At 36.4% G+C, this 19754-nt stretch overlaps 1 protein-coding gene across 5 annotated transcripts in view; it reads left to right on the forward strand.

Annotated features, from left to right (window-relative positions):
- The window catches only part of nrg2b (neuregulin 2b), a 90345-nt gene that overhangs the window by 25457 nt on the left and 45134 nt on the right, over nucleotides 1-19754 (forward strand). For 3 of the 5 annotated variants that reach the window (XM_048202777.1, XM_048202771.1, XM_048202772.1), the window contains exon 2: nucleotides 15956-16118. In XM_048202777.1, coding sequence (XP_048058734.1) covers nucleotides 15979-16118 — 140 coding nt within the window. In that variant the 5' untranslated portion in view covers nucleotides 15956-15978. Of the gene's footprint in view, nucleotides 1-4526; nucleotides 4712-13163; nucleotides 13465-15955; nucleotides 16119-19754 lie in introns of those variants that run through there. The other 2 variants (XM_048202773.1, XM_048202776.1) reach the window with 2 other exon arrangements.

A 19754-nucleotide genomic window follows, 5' to 3' on the forward strand; every position in this document is an offset into this window, starting at 1 on the left:
CATTTTTATTTCATGATGCTATGATGAATAGAAAGTTCAAAAGAACAGCATTTGTCTGAAATCTAAATCTTTTGTAACATTAAACACTACCGTTCAAAAGTTTGGGGTCAGTAAGAATTTTAATTTTATTTTTGGGGGATAGAAATAAAATTAATCAATACTTTTATTCATCACAGATGAGTTAAACTGATCAAAAGTTACAGTAAAACAATTATAATGTTAGAAAATATTCTATTTTAAATAAATGCTGTTCTTTTGAACTTTCTATTCATCATAGCATCATGAAATAAAAATGTAAATAACAGTTTTCAACATTGATAATAATCAGAAATGTTTCTTGAGCATCAAATCATCATATTAGATTGATTTCTGAAGGATCATGTGACACTGAAGACTGGAGTAATGATCCTTGATCACAGGAACAAATTACACTTTACTGTATATTGACATAGAAAACAGCTGTTTTAAATTGGAATAATATTTCACAATATTACTGTTTTTGTTTGTATTTTTAATCAAATAAATGTAGCCTTGGTGAGCAGAAGATACTTCTTTTAAAACATAAAAAAATCTTACTGACCCCAAACTTTTGAACGGTAGTGTGTGTATATATGTATATAAATATATATATATATATATATATATATATATATATAATATATACACATTTTCTTTTCTTCCTTTTATTTATTTATTTATTTATTTATTTATTTATTTATTATCTATCTATCTATACCTGTATAACCTGTTACATGTTTATTGCTTTGGCAACATTGTGCCATTCCACAGTCATGCCAATAAAGCTCAACTGAATTGAATTGAATTGAATTGAACTGAATTTAGAGATTCAGCTTCTCAGAAAGGGTTCCAGCATTCTGGTTGTAAAAAAGCACTAAAACCCTCACTGAAAAGTTGCATCTTGAAATTCATCCCCTTTAAAGCACCGTTGCTAAATGTTAAAGCTAAAAACAAAGTAAAAATATCTATATAGACTCACTAGTTGACCTTCTTGTACAGCTAGTCAACTATTCCCACCCCTAGTTTGCATCTTTTGTGGAAGAGAGAGAGAGAGAGATAGGCAATGAGACACTAATGGAAATTGATAGCTAAATTGCAGATACTCAGGGTCGTAATGAGGACTGCAGTGGAGATGAGATCACAGATGTGTCTCTGCAAGGTTGTTTAAGGGTTACCGAGGATAGGGCACTTTTTTAACAGATGTACACGGGTGACCTCTGCACACTCCCGAGGTGAACGCAGCACCGCTCACCTGCCTGTCCTGCCTCTCTGCCTCACCTGACCGCATGCCTGTTAGGATCTGATATACTGCCAGATAAACCAATTGTACACCATGTGAGGATTTACAGAACTCTTTTATGTTCTGCGTCGACTCCTGTTTGTAAATCCAGTTAACACCAGCTTTACATGGTGGCTTGTTTTATATGGTTTTTAGGGGCTGTCTACACGGGCTTGAAAACACAAACTTTTGAAATCGGGATTCAAAGTGTACGTTTTTAAAAATGATACCATTACTGTCTCTGTGTAAACTACAAAAACTGTATTTTGTGAAAGTGGTGACGTCATGCGCATGCATATTACATGTTCAGTCTATAAGGGTGTATGTTTCTTTACAATGTGACATCGCCGACTACTGGCCTGACAGCAGAATACAGCGATTTTATCAATGCTTTCGTTTTATCAATGGATCGTTTTGACAAGTTTTGAAAAACTTTTCCGTTTTTAGTACATTGTTGTTGTGTAAACATACACTCTAAAAATGCTGGGTTAAAAACAATCCAAGTTGGGTTGAAAATAGACAAAAATAGACAAAATGCTTGCTGGGCAGTTTTATTTAACCCAACAATAATGACTATATGGCTGGCTTAAAATGACATTAACTTGTCTAGATGAAATCCAATTAAAGGAATGTTTCAGGTTAAATACAAATTAAGCTTTTGACAACATCTGTGGCTGTCAATTAATGCAGATTAATTTTAGCTTGTGAAAACAAAGGAAAATTGATTCTACAGTAATGCAGTAATGGCTTAAAGCAGCGGAGAGTTTAAAAGTAGAAATGTGACTACATACGTGAAAAGCAAAGAAAAAAAGTTTATTATTTAGTCTTAAAAGTTGTGTAAATTGCCCTGAGACTACTTTTATTGGCGGATTAATTTATGTGTAAATCCAATGTAAGGAGTTTTGATCCATTAAAAAGTACTTTACAGAGTTACACTACTGTTCAAAATGTTGAGATCTGTAAGATTTTAAAATGTTTTCATCATTACTCCAGTCGTCAGTGTCGCATAACTTGATTTTGCTGAGTTCAACATGTTCCTGGGTCAACATCTTTGTTGATCCTGGAACAACATTCAAATCAACCAATCAGATTTGAGGGACAAGTTTACAGATTATGTCAAGTTTAGGCTTAAAATCATGAATTGGTGCTTCTACATCAGTGTTATTCATCTATCATTTCCCTCTGATTTTTGTGATAACTTATGGGTAGGGTTAGGTTTAGGGGTAGGAACAGGGTTAAGACTAAATTTTCAGACTGGAATGTTGTTCCAGGATCAACAAAATATGTTGACCCAGGAACGCATCTAACTCAGCAATATCAGGATGTGCGTCAGTGTCACATGATCCTTCAGAAATCATTCTAATATGCTGATTTGCTGCTCAAGAAACATTTCTTATATCGGTGCCGATAGCCTCGTGGGTAGCATCCCACGGCCTAAAATATAACTTTTATTATTATCAATCTTGAAAATAGTTGTGCTGCTTAATATTTTTTATATTCTTTAATAAATAGAAAGTTAAAAAACAGCATTTATTTGAAATAGAAATCTTTTGAAACATTATAGATGTCTTTACTGTCAATTTTGATCAATTTAATACATACTTGCTAAATAAAAGTATTAATTTTTTTGAAAAAAAAAAAATCTTACTGATGGTAAGTGTAAATTATTTCCCCTTTTTGGTTTTACGTCCCTTTTTTAGAAAAAAAAATCTAAATTTTTATTTTTGATTCCCATTTGATTCCATTGCAACGTTTTTTTTCTTTTTATTTCCTTTCCATTGAATTTAACCCAAAATATTTTTTAACCAACTAAATCTGGTATGAACTTATTTGTTACCAATGTAACTATTCACCAACAATGCCTAACTAGTTAAAGGTGCCCTTGAATGAAAAATTTAATTTATCTTGGCATAGTTAAATAACAAGAGTTCAGTACATGGAAATGACATACAGTGAGTCTCAAACTCCACTGTTTCCTCCTTCTTATATAAATCTCATTTTTTTAAAAGACCTCCGAAGAACAGGCAAATCTCAACATAACACCGACTGTTACGTAACAGTCGGGGTGTACGCCCCCAATATTTGCATATGCCAGCCCACGTTTCCAACATTATGAAAGGCATTAGACAAGGGCAGGCAGTAACGTCTGGAGCAGCACAGCCGAATCATCAGATTATGTAAGCAAGCAAGAACAATAGCGAAAAATGGCAGATGGAGCAATAATAACTGACATGATCCATGATATCATGATATTTTTAGTGATATTTGTAAACTGTCTTTCTAAATGTTTCGTTAGCATGTTGCTAATGTACTGTTAAATGTGGTTAAAGTTACCATCGTTTCTTACTGTATTCACGGAGACAAGAGCCGTCGCTATTTCATTTTTAAACACTTGCAGTCTGTATAATGCATAAACACAACTTCATTCTTTATGAATCTCTCCAACAGTGTAGCATTAGCCGTTAGCCACGGAGCACAGCCTCAAATTCATTCAGAATCAAATGTAAACAATAAAACAGTATACAATACTCACATAATCCGACGCATGCATGCCGCATGCATGACGAACACTTTGTAAAGATCCATTTGAGGGTTATATTAGCTGTGTGAACTTTGTTTATGCACTGCTCAAGGCAAGCGCGAGCTCTGTGGGCGTGGAGCACGATAATTAAAGGGCCAGTAGCCCTGAATCGGCTCATTTATAATGATGCCCCAAAATAGGCAGTTAAAGAAATGAATTAAAAAAAATCTATGGGGTATTTTGAGCTGAAACTTCACAGACACATTCAGGGGACACCTTAGACTTATATTACATATTTTTTTAAAAAAGTTCTAGGGCACCTTTAATGTTATTAACAGCATGATCAACAGTTAAGGGACTCATACCAGCTTAGATCTTGAGCTCACTTTGTATTTTGTGTGTTATTTTATTTGGACACTGATCCAGATTCATCTATGGCCGGTTTTGTCTCCTCCTCTCCCACGAGGCCCAGACATATTTAATGGAGCCTCTAATTATCTCTTCTCATCCACGTTCCCTTGTCTACTAATCATATGCTCTCTCCCCAGCTTGGCTCTTTTGTTTCTCGCTCTTTCTCCGTTTGTCTCTCTGTACTGGGTCCTCTCTTGTGAGCTCGTAACTTGTTTCTCTTCTTTGCAACAATCTCCCAACACTCCCCACCCATCAGTAGGTGTATCCCTGCTGAGTGTGATGAGGGGTGGGACTGTCCTACACAGTTATAGTGTGGAAACACACACACACACATCCTGTCTTCATAGCTTACTCTTCATAATCCTGTCTCAGCATGAGGGAGATCAGCTACCGCAACTGCAGGAGGATGAGAGAGAGAGAGCAGCAAAGGAGAAAGAGTGACAGGAGAAGGAAAGATGGACCACGGGAGGGAAAAAAGAGGGGTGAGATGTCGTGTGCACTGCAAAAAAACTCATTTTATTAATCGGTAGGGCTGTTTTGATTTACAGTAAACATATCTAATCATGCAAAGTAATATAATATTTAAAGCTAAAGTGTTGTTTTCTTATTTTAAGCATATATTTTATTAGATTTATGCTTAAAATAAGACCAGTGGTGTAAAACAAAAACACTTAATTCAGGATTGATTCTCTGAAAGTCTTACGCACGTTTGCTTCTCGGGTAAATTTATCTTGTCTTAAGGATGTTCCGATATTTTTACTGGAAAACGACTGAAATACTAAATGAGAAAATGATTTTTTTGTATTGTGCAAGGACTGTCATCAAGCTGTGGAGAGTGAGCTGTGTGTGTGTGTGAAGGAAAGAGTAAAGGCGTGTGATATCTGAGCTCTGGTGTGAAGCTGAACTGAAAACTGCAAGCCGTCTAAAGCATGTTAAATTTGACCTTGTTTCCAGAGAATTGTGGAAACTCTCGATCACAAGCTCTGCGTTCACTGAGACATTCTGCCATTTTGCACTATAACAGAGATTTGTTCCCATGCAGGGAAAAGTTATATCTCTGAGAGATTTTTCTTGAATTAATGGAGATCATTCAAAAGTTTTGGGTTGATAAGATTTTTTAATGTTTTTGAGAGTAGTACAGTTAAAAAAAAAGAGTTATATATAATATAAACAACTGTTTTCTTTTTGAATATATTTTAAAATGTAATTTATTCCTGTGATCAAAGCTGAATTTTCAGCATCATTACTCCAGTCTTCAGTGTCACATGATCTATCAGAAATCATTCTAATATGCTGATTTGCTGCTAAAAAATATTTCTGATTATTATCAATGTTGAAAACGGTTATATTTCTGTTGAAACCATGATGCATTTTTTCAAGATTCTTTAATAAATAGAAAGTTTAAACAACAGCATATATCAATTTCTTTTGCAACATTATAAACATTTTTACGGTCACTTTTTATCAATTTAACGCTTGATTAAAAGTATTTTCAACGGCAGTCAAATATATCAACTTTGTAGCTGACATTTTCTCTAAACTATCTTAGGTTAAAAAGGTGCAAATGAGATGATCGTTTATATTTACTGGATAAAGTTCAGTGATATGGTCACTGGAAGCAAAATAGAGACAGTGTGATATAGGATTTGTCATTCTGTATTTATTTTACAAATAAATAAGTAAAAACAAGGGCTTTAAATGCTAATTTTAATGGACATTTTTGGAATTAGCTCACTTGTAGAAACCATAAAGAAACAGAACAGAATAAGACATCAATTATACATCAATTATTCCCTGACAACGTCATCATTCAGTAATATATGACCAATGAGAATCAAGTTTCTAGAGAGCGATGTCATAATGTAAGAGCATAGAGCTATAAAAGGAAGAATGTGGTAAGAAATGTTTGAGTTCATATTGAAACCTCTGACTTTGCCATCTTTTGGCAAATTTGAGCTAATTTTAAAAGCTTTCTTCTGTAACTCTAGATGAAACAAGCGACTAGTGTCTGCTGTCAGGAGAAAAAGTGGTAATCTCATTGCTGCCTCTGAGAAACAGTAGAGCAAAATGAGAGATCTCATTTGTGATCAGGGCTTGACATTTAAATTTAAGCAAGAAAAACTGCTATATAGATATTTTTAATATTATCTCATAATTTTGCAGCAGGTATATTAGGCTGCTGTCACTTTAAGACCTGACGCACGGATCCATTATTCTGTTACACATGCGTTTTCTTTCTCAACTGTTTACATTCATTTAAAATATAATTGACTGTGTTTACGTGAATACTCACCAAAACCAGCATTTTGACATTATTTTGTGTGTATTTGACTGTTTAAGCACAATAAGCAGTGAAAAAGAACTCAATTTAGTACTGAGAGGCGGCTTTATGTGCCGCACTTTGGGTGCGTGCAGAAAATCTGCAGGAATGAGTAAAATTATTTGCAATACGCACAATCCCACACTGAAATTCAAGCCCAGGAACACCAACAATATTCATCCAGAGCAAATGAAGTGAGTGAGTGAGGGGAGGCGGGTGTGTGTGTCAACTCGCTGTCGGAGAGAGGAGAGAGAGAGAAAGCGCAGCTGGTATCGCGTGTCTATTCTGTGGAAAATGAGTATTGGAAGCGTTTCAGATATTTTAGTATCAGTATGTAATGAAAAAACAATATTTTTGACGCTACATTGCACTTAGTTTATTATTTCAAATGCCTTTTTAAAAGACTACAATTGAAAAATGTATAAATTATATGTAAAATTCAACTAGCCAAAGTGGCTCGTAGCAGTGCCTGCGTTAAACGCAACTTCTGAAATACACCCGCATTTGGCAAGTTGGCGGGTGTTAATGTCGAGCCCTTTTTGTCATTATGGAAAGCTCAATTGTTCGTGCAGACATTAAAATCTTTCTTCGGATTTTGGCGAGCGGTTGTGCTTCCCAGCGGACAGGGCTTTCTTTTTCTTATCACATTGAGTTTCATATTGCAACATAAGATTTGGCTCATCCACTCCGATTTCTAAAACTATTTTATAATTATCTTTTTTTGCAAAATCCATAAATATTTCTCCAGCCATAAACTGTATTTTGCTTTATTTCTTTAAAAGTTTATTTATTTTTCTCCCTTTGACAAAGGATTTATTTGTCTGTGACTGTTGGCTTTCTATCGAGCGTCCCAGTGGATAGTGCTGTGTTTTATATCACATTTTGTTTCATATTGCAACATCAGGTTTGTTTTCAGATTCAGATTTCCCCTCCACTGCTGGACAAGTTTAACAGTCGCTGCTTTTCCTCCATGGGTTTGTTTTTAATAAAAATCTGAAGTGTCTTTTCTGGTTTCATTCCAGCTGAGAGTCGTCTGGAAGAGAGATGCAGTTATGTGATGGTTACCAGTGACCGCTTAGAATGAGTTAGTTTGTTGTCTGTATATGCAGCCCTGCGTATATGCACTTGTCCGTGAGCAGCCCTGTCTCTTATAAGTCTCTTATGCTCACTAAGGCTGTAAAAATACAGTTAAAACAGTAATATTAAGAAATATTTTTTTCTATTTGAATATATTTTAAAGGTGAACTGCAGTGCCCCTTTTACAAGATGTAAAATAAGTCTCTGGTGTCCCCAGAATGTGTCTGTGAAGTTTCAGCTCAAAATACCCCACAAATCATTTATTATAGCTTGTCAAATTTGCCCCTATTTGGGTGTGAGCAAAAACACGCCGTTTTTGTGTGTGTCCCTTTAAATGCAAATGAGCTGCTGCTCCCGCCCACTTTCCAGAAGAGGGCGGAGCTTTAACAGCTCAACAACAACAAAGCTGGAGAATCTCCCGCAGCCAAAATGAGGATTGTCAGTAACGGTGTTCAGCCTTACATTGTTCAAACCGGAGTCGACACTGATGGAGAGACTCAGGAAGAAGTTGATTCAACTCATCGACTAGCATGTGCTGTCATGTTAATCTTTTGTGCAAATCCAGCATTGAATTGACCCTCGTTTGTGAAGCAGTCCGGTGTAAAATGACTCTTCTCTAAAGCAGCCCAACATGGCCTCACCCCCTTTGTTATGTGTTCTTGGGGGCGGGGTAGATGTAAATTTTTAAAGTTTGTGATGTCACCAACCCGGGAAAAAGCTCGTTGTAGTCCCTACCAACCGTTTATTGTAGTCCTTAAAAAGCGATTTCTGTAAAAGAAAATATCTCCCTTTGCATTGAACTTTGAGCGTTGTAACTTTGCAGATGTTGTTTATGCTCAAACATTACACACTAACTAAAGTTAAAAAAGTGAAATCATAATCAAGGACCCCTTTAAAATGTATTTTTTTCCTGTGATCAAAGCTGATCATTACTTCAGTCTTCAGTGTCACATGATCCTTCAGAAATCATTCTAATATGCTGATTTGCCGCTCAATAAACACTTCTGATTATTATCTGTGTTGAAAACAGTTGTGCTGCTTAATATTCTGTGGAAACTGTGAAACATGTTTGATGACTAGAAAGTGTGTGAGAAGGCTTTGTGTAATATGACAGATGCTCCTGCATGCAAGTGTTAATGAGTGTTAATGTTTTTCTGTGTCGTGTCATATGAGCGTCTGGGCTTCATTCAGCTTATTTTTACAATGTTCTGCTTTATAATGTGTGTGTGTGTGATGGTGTGTGTGTGCTCTGCTGGACAGATGTACATTTGAACCTTGAAGGAGAAAGAGAGAGGGGTGGTCGGTGATAAAACACCATCAGAAAATGCTGATTTGAGCAAAAGCATTCATGCACAACTGCAACCTTGTGCAGCTTTACATTCTCTCTCTCTCTCTCACACACACAGGTTTGTTTTGCTATCTTAGTGAGGACATTCCATAGGCGTAATGGTTTTTATACTGTACAAACTGTACATTCTCTCCCTCTACACTACCCCTAAACCTACCCATCACAGAAAACTTTCTGCATTTTTACATTTTTAATAAAACATTGTTTAGTAAAGCTATTTTAAATATGAGGACTCATGAAATGTCCTCATATTTCATGTTTACATCGTAATACCAGTGTAACACCCATGTCATTATACAAAGCTGTGTCCTCATAAATCACAAAAATGCGTGCACACACACAGTCACTCACACACAGATGTCTTGGTGATGTTAGAGACTCTTACATTAGCCCTGTGCCAGGCATTTTCTACCGCCATTATTATTCAGCATTTATTTGAATTGGTTTAAAGGAATTGGTGTGCTGTATCTTTGAGTTCCCTATAGCCAAACTTTGATTTTCAACTAAAGTAAAACTTGAGATGCATCAAAGCAAGGATGAAATAAAAAAAATCCAGACTGCATTCTAAAAAAATGCTGGGTTGTTTCAACCCAAATTTGTGTCAAACCCAAGCGTTGGGTTAAAAATTAAATTTGAAATTTTATCACAATGGCTGGGTTTGCCATATTTGACCCAAATTTGGGTTGAAACAGCCCAGCATTTTTTAGAGTGTGGGTGGAACAAATGTACAATTTTAAGAATTGGTCACTGAAAATTTTATTTTTATTGACTAAAAATAATAATCTTTTCATTAGCTGGCTGTTGTGATCTCTGTGACATTTGTTACATTAAAAACTAAACAATTGCATTGCTTTTAAAAATACACTACTATGTAGCAATGATGTATAAAATCAGTCAAAAGATGATAATATAATAAACAACAATAAAAGCATTTATAATGTTACAAAAGATTTTTATTTCAAATAAATGTTTTTTTTAAACCTTCTATTCATCAAAGAATTTTCAGTTTTCACAAAAACATTAAAGGGTTAGTTCACCCAAAAATGAAAGTTCTGTCATTTATTACTTACCTTCATGTCGTTTCACACCCGTAAGACCTTCGTTCATCTTTGGAACACAATTTAAGATATTTTAGTTGAAATCCGATGGCTCCGTGAGGCCTCCATAGGGAGCAATGTCACTTCCTCTGTCAAGATCCATAAAGGTACTAAAAACATATTTAAATCAGTTCATGTGAGTACAGTGGCTCAATATTAATATTATAAAGCGACGAGAATAGTTTTGGTGCGGCAAAAAAACAAAATAATGACTTATTTAGTGATGGCCGATTTCAAAACACTGCTTCAGGAAGCATCGGAGCATTGTGAATCAGTGTATCGAATCATGAATCGGATCGCGGGTCAAACCGCCAAACTGCTGAAATCACGTGACTTTGGCGCTCCGAACAGCAGATTCGACACACTGATTCGACACACTGACACTGATCTGTGCTCCGATGCTTTCTGAAGCAGTGTTTTGAAATCGGCCATCACTATATAAGTCGTTATTTTGGTTTTTTTGCCACACCAAAAGTATTCTCGTCGCTTTATAATATTAATATTGAGCCACTGAACTCACATGAACTGATTTAAATATGTTTTTAGTACCTTTATGGATCTTGACAGAGGAAGTGACATTGCTCCCTATGGAGGCCTCACGGAGCCATCGGATTTCAACTAAAATATCTTAATTTGTATTCCGAAGATTAACGAAGGTCTTACGGGTGTGAAACGACATGAAGGTAAGTAATAAATGACAGAATTTTTAAAACTTTAACGTCTGGATCCCCCAGTCTTGATTATTTGTTCACATGCTTGATAAGTTAAAAGTTTTGAAAGGGAGAGACAGTTCTTTTCTCTTAATATTTGCCAAAACCGGTCTGATCTTGTAGTCGACAGACAGTCAGTTTCATCTCATAGGCCTTGTTTCTGTGGAAGAAGGAAGAGAGAGCGGAACGAGGGACGGAAATACTATTTCTAATAAAAGACTTCCAGGACTATCAAAGCGAGTGGAAGGAGCATTGGGCCGAGAGAGAAAAAGCCGATCTTTCATGTGAGCTGTCACTATTATCAGTGTGTGCGTTTGTGCCTTTGTGTTTATACTTGGATTTACTGATCAAGCAGGAATCAACTCGATGATGAACATGAAACACCTCTTATTCTTTCTTCTTTTGGACATTTGTGCCCAATACTTCCACTTTGGGTTGCTGATAGTTTAGTGATTTATACAGAAACTCCTGATATACAGTGTCTGTTGTAGACTGGGATCGATGGGGTTGGTAGTGCATGTGCTCTGGTAAGTTTGAGTCTGGTTAGGGTCTTTTCCTGTCACTTGTTCACTGTCCTTTCAATAAAAAGTGGCAAAAGCCCAAATAAAACAGAAAATTACCAGACCCTTTCCTCAGACTTTTCAATCACGTATTTTTCTTTGTGATGTGATGTATGCATTGATGTGATTTAAACGGTATTCATTGAGGTCAGAAACTCGGTTTTAACCATGAGGAATCAATTGTGAAAAGTGTCTCTATATGACAGGTGGTTGAAAAATGGGAAGCACTTTATTTTACAGTCCTGTTCTGCATGTAAATACTACACTCTAAAAAATGCTGGGTTAAAAATACCCAAGTTGGGTTGAAAGTGATTGGGTTGTTTTAACCCAGCAGGTTGGGTTAAAAGTTTGCCCAACCTGCTGGGTAGTTGGGTTAAAACAACCCAATCACTGGGTTTGTCCATTTTCAACCCATCTTGGGTTATTTTTAACCCAGCATTTTTGTATTATTTCAGTTACTGATCATTAAGATTATTTTTAATTGTTTTAGTTTTGAAGTCGTCATGAAACGAAAGTTGCGATCGTCTTTTCTTTCCTATTATGACATATATTTGAGTGAAACGGCTTCTTGAACAAGAATAGGGCAGGACTTGATTTTGTTAATTGGGAATTGATTGGACTGTTGTGGTTTGCTATTGGTGGATCTCATGTGAGTGACAGTTTGCCCCGCCCTCACATCAGTAAACACTAGGGGTGTGACGAGACCAGTATCTCACGAGACGAGACGAGACTCGAGATTGAGTTCACGAGACGAGACAAGATGGCGAAATACATGACTAGAAAAAATATTCTGCAGGTGTATTTGAAATGTTTTAACTAATCATTTTGTAATGAATGTCATTTCAGTTCTACTTTCTGAGACTGAATTATCATATGCAGTAAAAGACAACAATACTTAAGTAATGTAAAAGGTTTTGCCACTAACTCAACTGACTGACTTCCCTCCTGTATGATTTCAGTCTCTTCAGATCTTACTGTACATGAATTATGAGCTTCTACAGCTTTTGACCTCCTAACTGAACTCCTCTCCACAATCTGATCACAGAAATAAAAACAGTATAAATAAAAATGGTAACACTTTACAATAAGGTCTCATTTATTAACATTAATGTATTAACCAACATCAACTAACAACAAGCAATATATTTGCTACAGTATTTATTAATCTTTGTTAGTTGATAAAAATAGTCATTCATTGTTAGTTCATGATAGTTCACAGTGCATTAACTAATGTTAACAAATGAAACCTTATTGTTTGTACTAGTAAATAATAAGAAGAGAAAACTGTTATTCATTTTTATGGTAACACTTTACAATAAGTGCAACCATAATCGCACTCTCTCAATATTCAAAGATCAAATAAGACCAAATTTTTCTTTGATACAGAGCTGAGAGATGGTTACAACTACACTGCCCAGCCTAAAATAGCTTTCATATTGAGAGATATCTGCATTCATCAGGGAGCCGCTTTCAAAATGCGGGGTATTGAAATCACGTTTGAATGCGCGCGCGCGTTTACTTTCACTTTTAAACGGTCGCGCGTACTCTGTAAATATGGAGCGGCGGCGACCGTTATCCAACTGAATTAAATGTTTTTTTTTTATTTAAATACAAAGCAAAACGACAGTGGAGGCATAATGTAAACGTAGCGGTGGCATATTCTTTCCTAATCATCCTTACACTCTGTCATGGCAACATCACGAGACTACTTTTCGCCTCGACGAGAAATCTCGTCACAGTTTAGTCTCGCGAGATCTCGTGCCACGAGATCTCGTCACACCCCTAGTAAACACGTCATCAGAGACGAGATGTCGGTGCGAGAGGGAGGGGAAGTTATTTTGATTCAAGATTACGAGGGCACTTGAATTAAAGAAATAATGATGTGCGCAGAAGTAGTGGTGGATTCATGGTAAAGTGTCGAATGGGTTGTCGAGGCAGCAGATTGGCTGTTATTGATGAGTGAAGCTGATTGGATACACTCAGAATGAGGTTTTTCTCTGTGCTGTCTGTGAGCGGGACTTCTGGAGTTTCTGTTAACAGAGCAATCAGAAGCAAGATTCACTTGGACATGTAAAGGTTTCCTTGTACTCCTGAGTCCACGTGGGCAGAATTACAACGTGCAGGCATGTGATAAGAAGTCAAAGCATGAGTGTGTGTGCTTCTGTACATGTGCATTAATTGTACAAGACCTATATGTGTGTTTTAGTCTAAAGTATGTGTGTATTAAAGATTTGGAGTGTATGTGTGTGTATGAGGAAGTGAGAGTGTGTGTGTGTTAGAAGCATCTGGAGACAAGAAGGTGTGATTTCACTGGATGTGACAGAATGAAGTATTGCTCTGAAGAGAGAGAGAGAGAGAGAGAAGCAGAAAACCACAGATGGAGCCGCACTCAGTGAAACAGTGAAAAATCGGCTATTCCATGTTGTTTTCAGTCCAAAACTGTACCTGAAGTCCTTTGAAGTCCTTTGTTTCATGAGGATTCCATTTTACAGTTTTTTTTTTTTAAATTTCACCTCAAAATCAAAGGAAATAAATGAAAATTATTTTGTATTGTTTATTGTTTATTATATTGATAAATATATTGTTTGTTAGTTTATTTTCATTTTCATATTCATTTCAATTATATATTATAATATGCTCAAATTTAATAATATATTTTATTTATAATATTGTTTAGAAGAATATATTTATAATTTAAAGATACATCATATATAATATATTTAAATTTAAATTAAAAATATTAAGTATATATTAACATTTTATATATTTCTACAAAATGATAGTGTTTTAGCTGTCTTCACTTTAAACTGATTTACATTAAAAAGCTGTTTTTCATAGTAAAAATATAGCTAGTAATGAGTTTAAGAATCACTTTTGAGAATAATAAGAATTAGAATAAAAGTAAAACTTCAGAAAAAATATTTTAAAGGTGCCATCGCTAGTTTTTTTACAAGATGTAATATAAGTCTAAGGTGTCCCCTGAATGTGTCTGTGAAGTTGCAGCTCAAAATTCCCCATAGATTTTTTTAAATTAATTTTTTTAACTGCCTATTTTGAGGCATAATTAGAAATGCGCCGATTCAGGCTGCGGCCCCTTTAATTGCTCGCGCTCTCCGCCCCCTCCTGAGCTCTCGATTGTATCATTGCATAAACAAAGTTCACACAGCTAATATAACCCTCAAAATGGATCTTTACAAAGTGTTCGTTGTGCAGCATGTCTAATTGCGCAAGTATAGTATTTATTTGGATGTTTACATTTGATTCTGAATGAGTTTGATAGTGCTCCGTGGCTAAAGCTAACATTACACACTGTTGGAGAGATTTATAAAGAATGAAGTTGTGTTTATGCATTATACAGACTGCAAGTGTTTAAAAATGAAAATAGCGACGACTCTTCTCTCCGTGAATACAGTAAGAAACGATGGTAACTTTAGCCACATTTAACAGTACATTAGCAACATGCTAACGAAACATTTAGAAAGACAATTTACAAATATCACTAAAAATATCATGTTATCATGGTTCATGTCAGTTATTATCGCTCCATTTGCCATTTTTCGCTGTTGTTCTTGCTTGCTTACCTAGTCTGATGATTCAGCTGTGCACAGATCCAGACGTTAATACTGGCTGCCCTTGTCTAATGCCTTGAACGTGAGCTGGCATATGCAAATATTGGGGGTGTACATATTAATGATCCCGACTGTTACGTAACAGTCGGTGTTATGTTGAGATTCGCCTGTTCTTCGGAGGTATTTTAAACAAATGAGATTTATATAAGAAGGAGGAAACAATGGAGTTTGAGACTCACTGTATGTCATTTCCATGCACTGAACTATGCCGAGGTAAATTCAATTTTCAATTCGATGGCACCTTTAATAAAACAAACTCTCTGTAGCAGCATTATTGTCTCTCTCTCTCTTTCTGTCTCTCTCTGTGTGTGTGTGCGCTCCTGGTATTCCCTACGTTATGGGAACAAAATGTCCCCACAAATATAGTAATACCAGTAAATTTTGACCTTGTGGGGACAATTGTTTTTGGTCCCCAAGAGGAATCAAGCTTATAAATCATGCAGAATGATCTTTTTTTTTTTTGAAAATCTACAATAGCAGACCGTTTTCTGTGATGGGTAGGGTTAATGTACAGTTTGTACAGTATAAAAACCATTACGTCAATGGAATGTCCCCATAAAATATGGAAGCCCAAAGTGTGTGTGTGTAAACTGTGATCATTATTTGCTGCACTAAATATACTGTATTTTTATTACTGCTCATAGTGCACAATATTGGGCTTGTTTCTCATTGCTAGATGGATTACTTTACTGAGGTAAACTGCAGGAAGATGAGCCCCATTAATCTCTCACACACTCTTTCGTTTCTCACTTTCCTCCTTACCACTCTTCTATTTGCTTTTCTTCATCCTCCCGTCTATGTCTGTCTCTTAACATGTTTCCTTGCATGATATATACATGATGTTTTTCATAATATTAGATATATTTAAATCAGCATAAATCAAAGCGAAAGCATCTCACTGCTGTCTACAAGAAACAACTGAGATATTAAAGGGCTTTATTTTTCTCCCCCCCCCCCACTCTCTGTCTGTTTTTTCCATCTATAGCGTCAGCTCCGAAGGTGAAGCCCATGGATTCTCAGTGGCTCCTGGAAGGTAAAAAGTTGACACTCAAGTGTGAAGCCGTGGGCAACCCGAGCCCCTCCTTCAACTGGTACAAAGATGGCAGCCAGCTCCGCAAGAGGAAAGACGTCAAAATCAAATCCAACAAGTAAGACTCATCAAACACGCACAGATGCACAAGCAAACACACTACTCATACGTTGGCAGAACTATTCTTGGCATCAGAGGTATTAAAAATACATCTCCCATCAACTCGAGCAGAAGATTGTCCCAGTTTGTAAATAGACTCAGAGATTTTCAGAAGGGAGAGAGATGCAGACGTCTTGTTAAAGGAGCAGTTCACACAAAATGAAAACTCTTTCATCATTTACTCGCTCTCATGTTGTTCCAAACCTGTATGATTTTGTTTCTTTATTAAATTATGAAGTATATTCGCACTGCCCTTTTTCATATAATGAAAGCATACGGTGACAAAGTGCTGTCTAGCTCTAATTTATATGCGCTATAATCCAAATCTCCCGAAATCATGTAATAGCTTTGTGTGAGAAACAGACAGAAATGTATCCCCCCTCATTTGCACATTAACATGCTGTCGGTTATGAAACCCACTCGAACCAATGACATTTGTTTCTTGTTTATTTTTCTTTCGTTTCAGTCATTGTTTTTGTCTTTTTGAAAAAAAAAGTCCTTTACATTTAGTCAATATTTCATCATGCCATTTCATTAGTAATCCATTTTGACCAAAATGCCTAATTTTAGTTATCTGGCTATCAGCAGACCAAGCTCAAGTTAAAATTGAACATTGGTCTGGGGAGTCTGTATGTATTTTCTACTGCACAAGAGGCGTGATCAAGAGCATTATTCACGCAATTGGATAGTCCTTCAACCAATCGGATCAACGATCCGGGTGACGTACTTTGCAGAGTGCCGCGAAAACTCCAGACAGGTTTAGTTTGTATTGGTTTGTAGCATTGATCAGCGGTTTGCAGAAGCAGCAATGGCATCGAGCGATTTTTGCAGGTTGTGCAAAAAAAACAAAAAAAAAACATGAAAGTGAGTGATATTTAAACCCACTCGAGCGTTTTGTAAAGAAGTCATTCAGCATCGTCGAGAGGTTAAAAGGAATTGGATTGATGGTCGTGCTTGCCGTCGCTTCTCTATCGTCATCGTGTTATACCCGCCAATAGCGAGCAAGGTGGATAAAGCCAGTCTGTGATTGGTTCCTGCAAAAGTGTAACAGAAGCAGTAGAAATGAATGTACGGGTTTCCAGACTGAGTTGCCGGGCAAAATCAAATCGCCGGCAGATCAGGCTGGGTTTACCCAGTCTATAATTTTAGTTGATGAGAGAGTGTAAAATTACAGATTAATTTTATTATGCTTTAGATGTGCTTTAGTGCATTGTTATGCAAAGAGCGCATTCTAGTGTTGTCAAAAGTATCAACCGCGATACCAAGTCGGTACTGAAATTTTAAAAATGTGGCGCTTTGAGCGCTGTTGAGCTGATTCGTAAATACCTCTGACTGGCCATTGTGTTCACGTGCTCATCAGATATGTCTGTGATTGTCTACAACAGGGGTGTCCAAACTATGGCCCGGGGATGAATTTCAAACGGCCCGCAGCTTGTCTATTAAAATCTATTATATGTGGCCCGCCATGCATTATTTACAAATCGTGCAGTTTCACAAAGTCAACACAAGGTAGCAGTACTAGATTTTAGGCCAGGGAAACATTACAGTTTTGTGCATTCGTATTTATATTATATGTGTTTAAAGACTAAATACCATAAAGCCATTCTAGATATAGAAACAATATTTTTACTTTTTACCATGTAGTGAGGTGCCATGTGTGGTTTTACCTGCGGTGATCTAATTGAAGTTGTTTTTAATTTAAATAAGAATGGAGTTCTAACTCAGTAATAATATTTAAATTTCACCCCTTAAAAACAAGGTTGTTAAAGGTGCCCTAGAATTAAAATTTTATCTTGGCATAGTTGAATAACAAGAGTTCAGTACATGGAAATGACATACAGTGAGTCTCAAACTCCATTGTTTCCTCCTTCTTATATAAATCCCACGATCGAGGCATTAGACAAGGGCAGCCAGTATTAACGTCTGGATCTGTGCACAGCTGAATCATCAGACTAGGTAAGCAAGCAAGAACAATAGCGAAAAATGGCAGATGGAGCAATAATAACTGACATGATCCATGATATCATGATATTTTTAGTGATATTTGTAAACTGTCTTTCTAAATATTTCGTTAGCATGTTGCTAATGTACTGTTAAATGTGGTTAAAGTTACCATCGGTTATTACTGTATTCACAGAGACAAGAGCCATCGCTATTTTCATTTTTAAACACTTGCAGTCTGTATAATGCATAAACACAACTTCATTCTTTATAAATCTCTCCAACAGTGTAGCATTAGCCGTTAGCCACGGAGCACTATCAAACTCATTCAGAATCAAATGTAAACATCCAAATAAATACTATACTCACATAATCCGATGTATGCATGCAGCATGCATGACAAACACTTTGTAAAGATCCATTTTGAGGGTTATATTAGCTGTGTGAACTTTGTTTATGCTGTTAAAGGCAAGCGCGAGCTCCATGGGCGGGGGAGCGTGAGATTTAAAGGGGCCACAGCATGAACTGGCTCATATTTAATGATGCCCCAAAATAGGCAGGTAAAAAAATGAATTTAAAAAAATCTATGGGGTATTTTGAGCTGAAACTTCACCGACACATTCAAGGGACACCTTAGACTTGTATTACATCTTGTAAAAAAATGTTCGATGGCACCTTTAAAAGCTTTACAGATATTGTTTGTGTATTAAATTTACATCTGTGTCCTATCTCAAGCTACTCTACTGTCAGCTTCAAGAAACAAAACATGTCATATATTTATATACATATAGTAGAAAAGGAACCGTCCCCCAGATGTGTCCACAACATCGAATCTGGCTCCCTTTTAAAAAAGTTTGGACACCCCTGGGCTAAAATTATCAATGCACGGGACGTTGATCGTTCAAACGTTCCCGTGTGTATCTGTGTAAGCGTTTGGTGAACAGCATCATTGATGTCTATTTACAACATGTTTTTAAAGCGTTGATCATTCTAGCCAATCACAGACATACCGCGTAAACACAATGGCCAATCAGAGGTGTTTACGAAACTGCTCAACAGTGCTCAGAGCATCACATTTTTAAAATTTCAGTACCGACTTGGTATCGCGGTCGGTACTTTTGACAACACTAGCGCATTCACAACAAACCCTAAAACCCTATTGTAATTGTTTAAATTTACAAGGTTCAGCAAAGTGATTAGACAGACCAAGTAGGGGCTTAAAACTTTGAGGGCTGGTAGTACTCACACCATCTACAACATCACCAAGGCTTACCTGGTGGGGGTGCTACAGCGGTGAAAATTACAAAATTGCTCATAACTCCTAAACCCTTAGGCGTATGCTCAGTGTCTTATATCAGTGGAATCTATGGCTCAAGATGCCATGCCTTGGATTGGTGAAATTTTTGGGTATTTTGGATTTTTTTGAAAAACCTGCAAACTAGGCTTAGGCTTCTGGCCTGATTGGAACCAAACCAGTGCTTCTCTGGAGTCTGATCATCAATAATTAACAAAAAAAAAAAAGTTGAAATTTCAATTCACGGTCCCTTAGGGAAGCCAAAACATTCGAAGTGGGTAGAGCCACTTTTATTAAAATGACTAACTCGTGAACGGAATGAGATATTTTCATCAAACTACCAATGTAAGAGCTCATTCT

The sequence above is a fragment of the Megalobrama amblycephala genome, linkage group LG9 (genome assembly GCF_018812025.1).
Source record: "Megalobrama amblycephala isolate DHTTF-2021 linkage group LG9, ASM1881202v1, whole genome shotgun sequence".
Lineage (NCBI taxonomy): Eukaryota > Metazoa > Chordata > Actinopteri > Cypriniformes > Xenocyprididae > Megalobrama > Megalobrama amblycephala.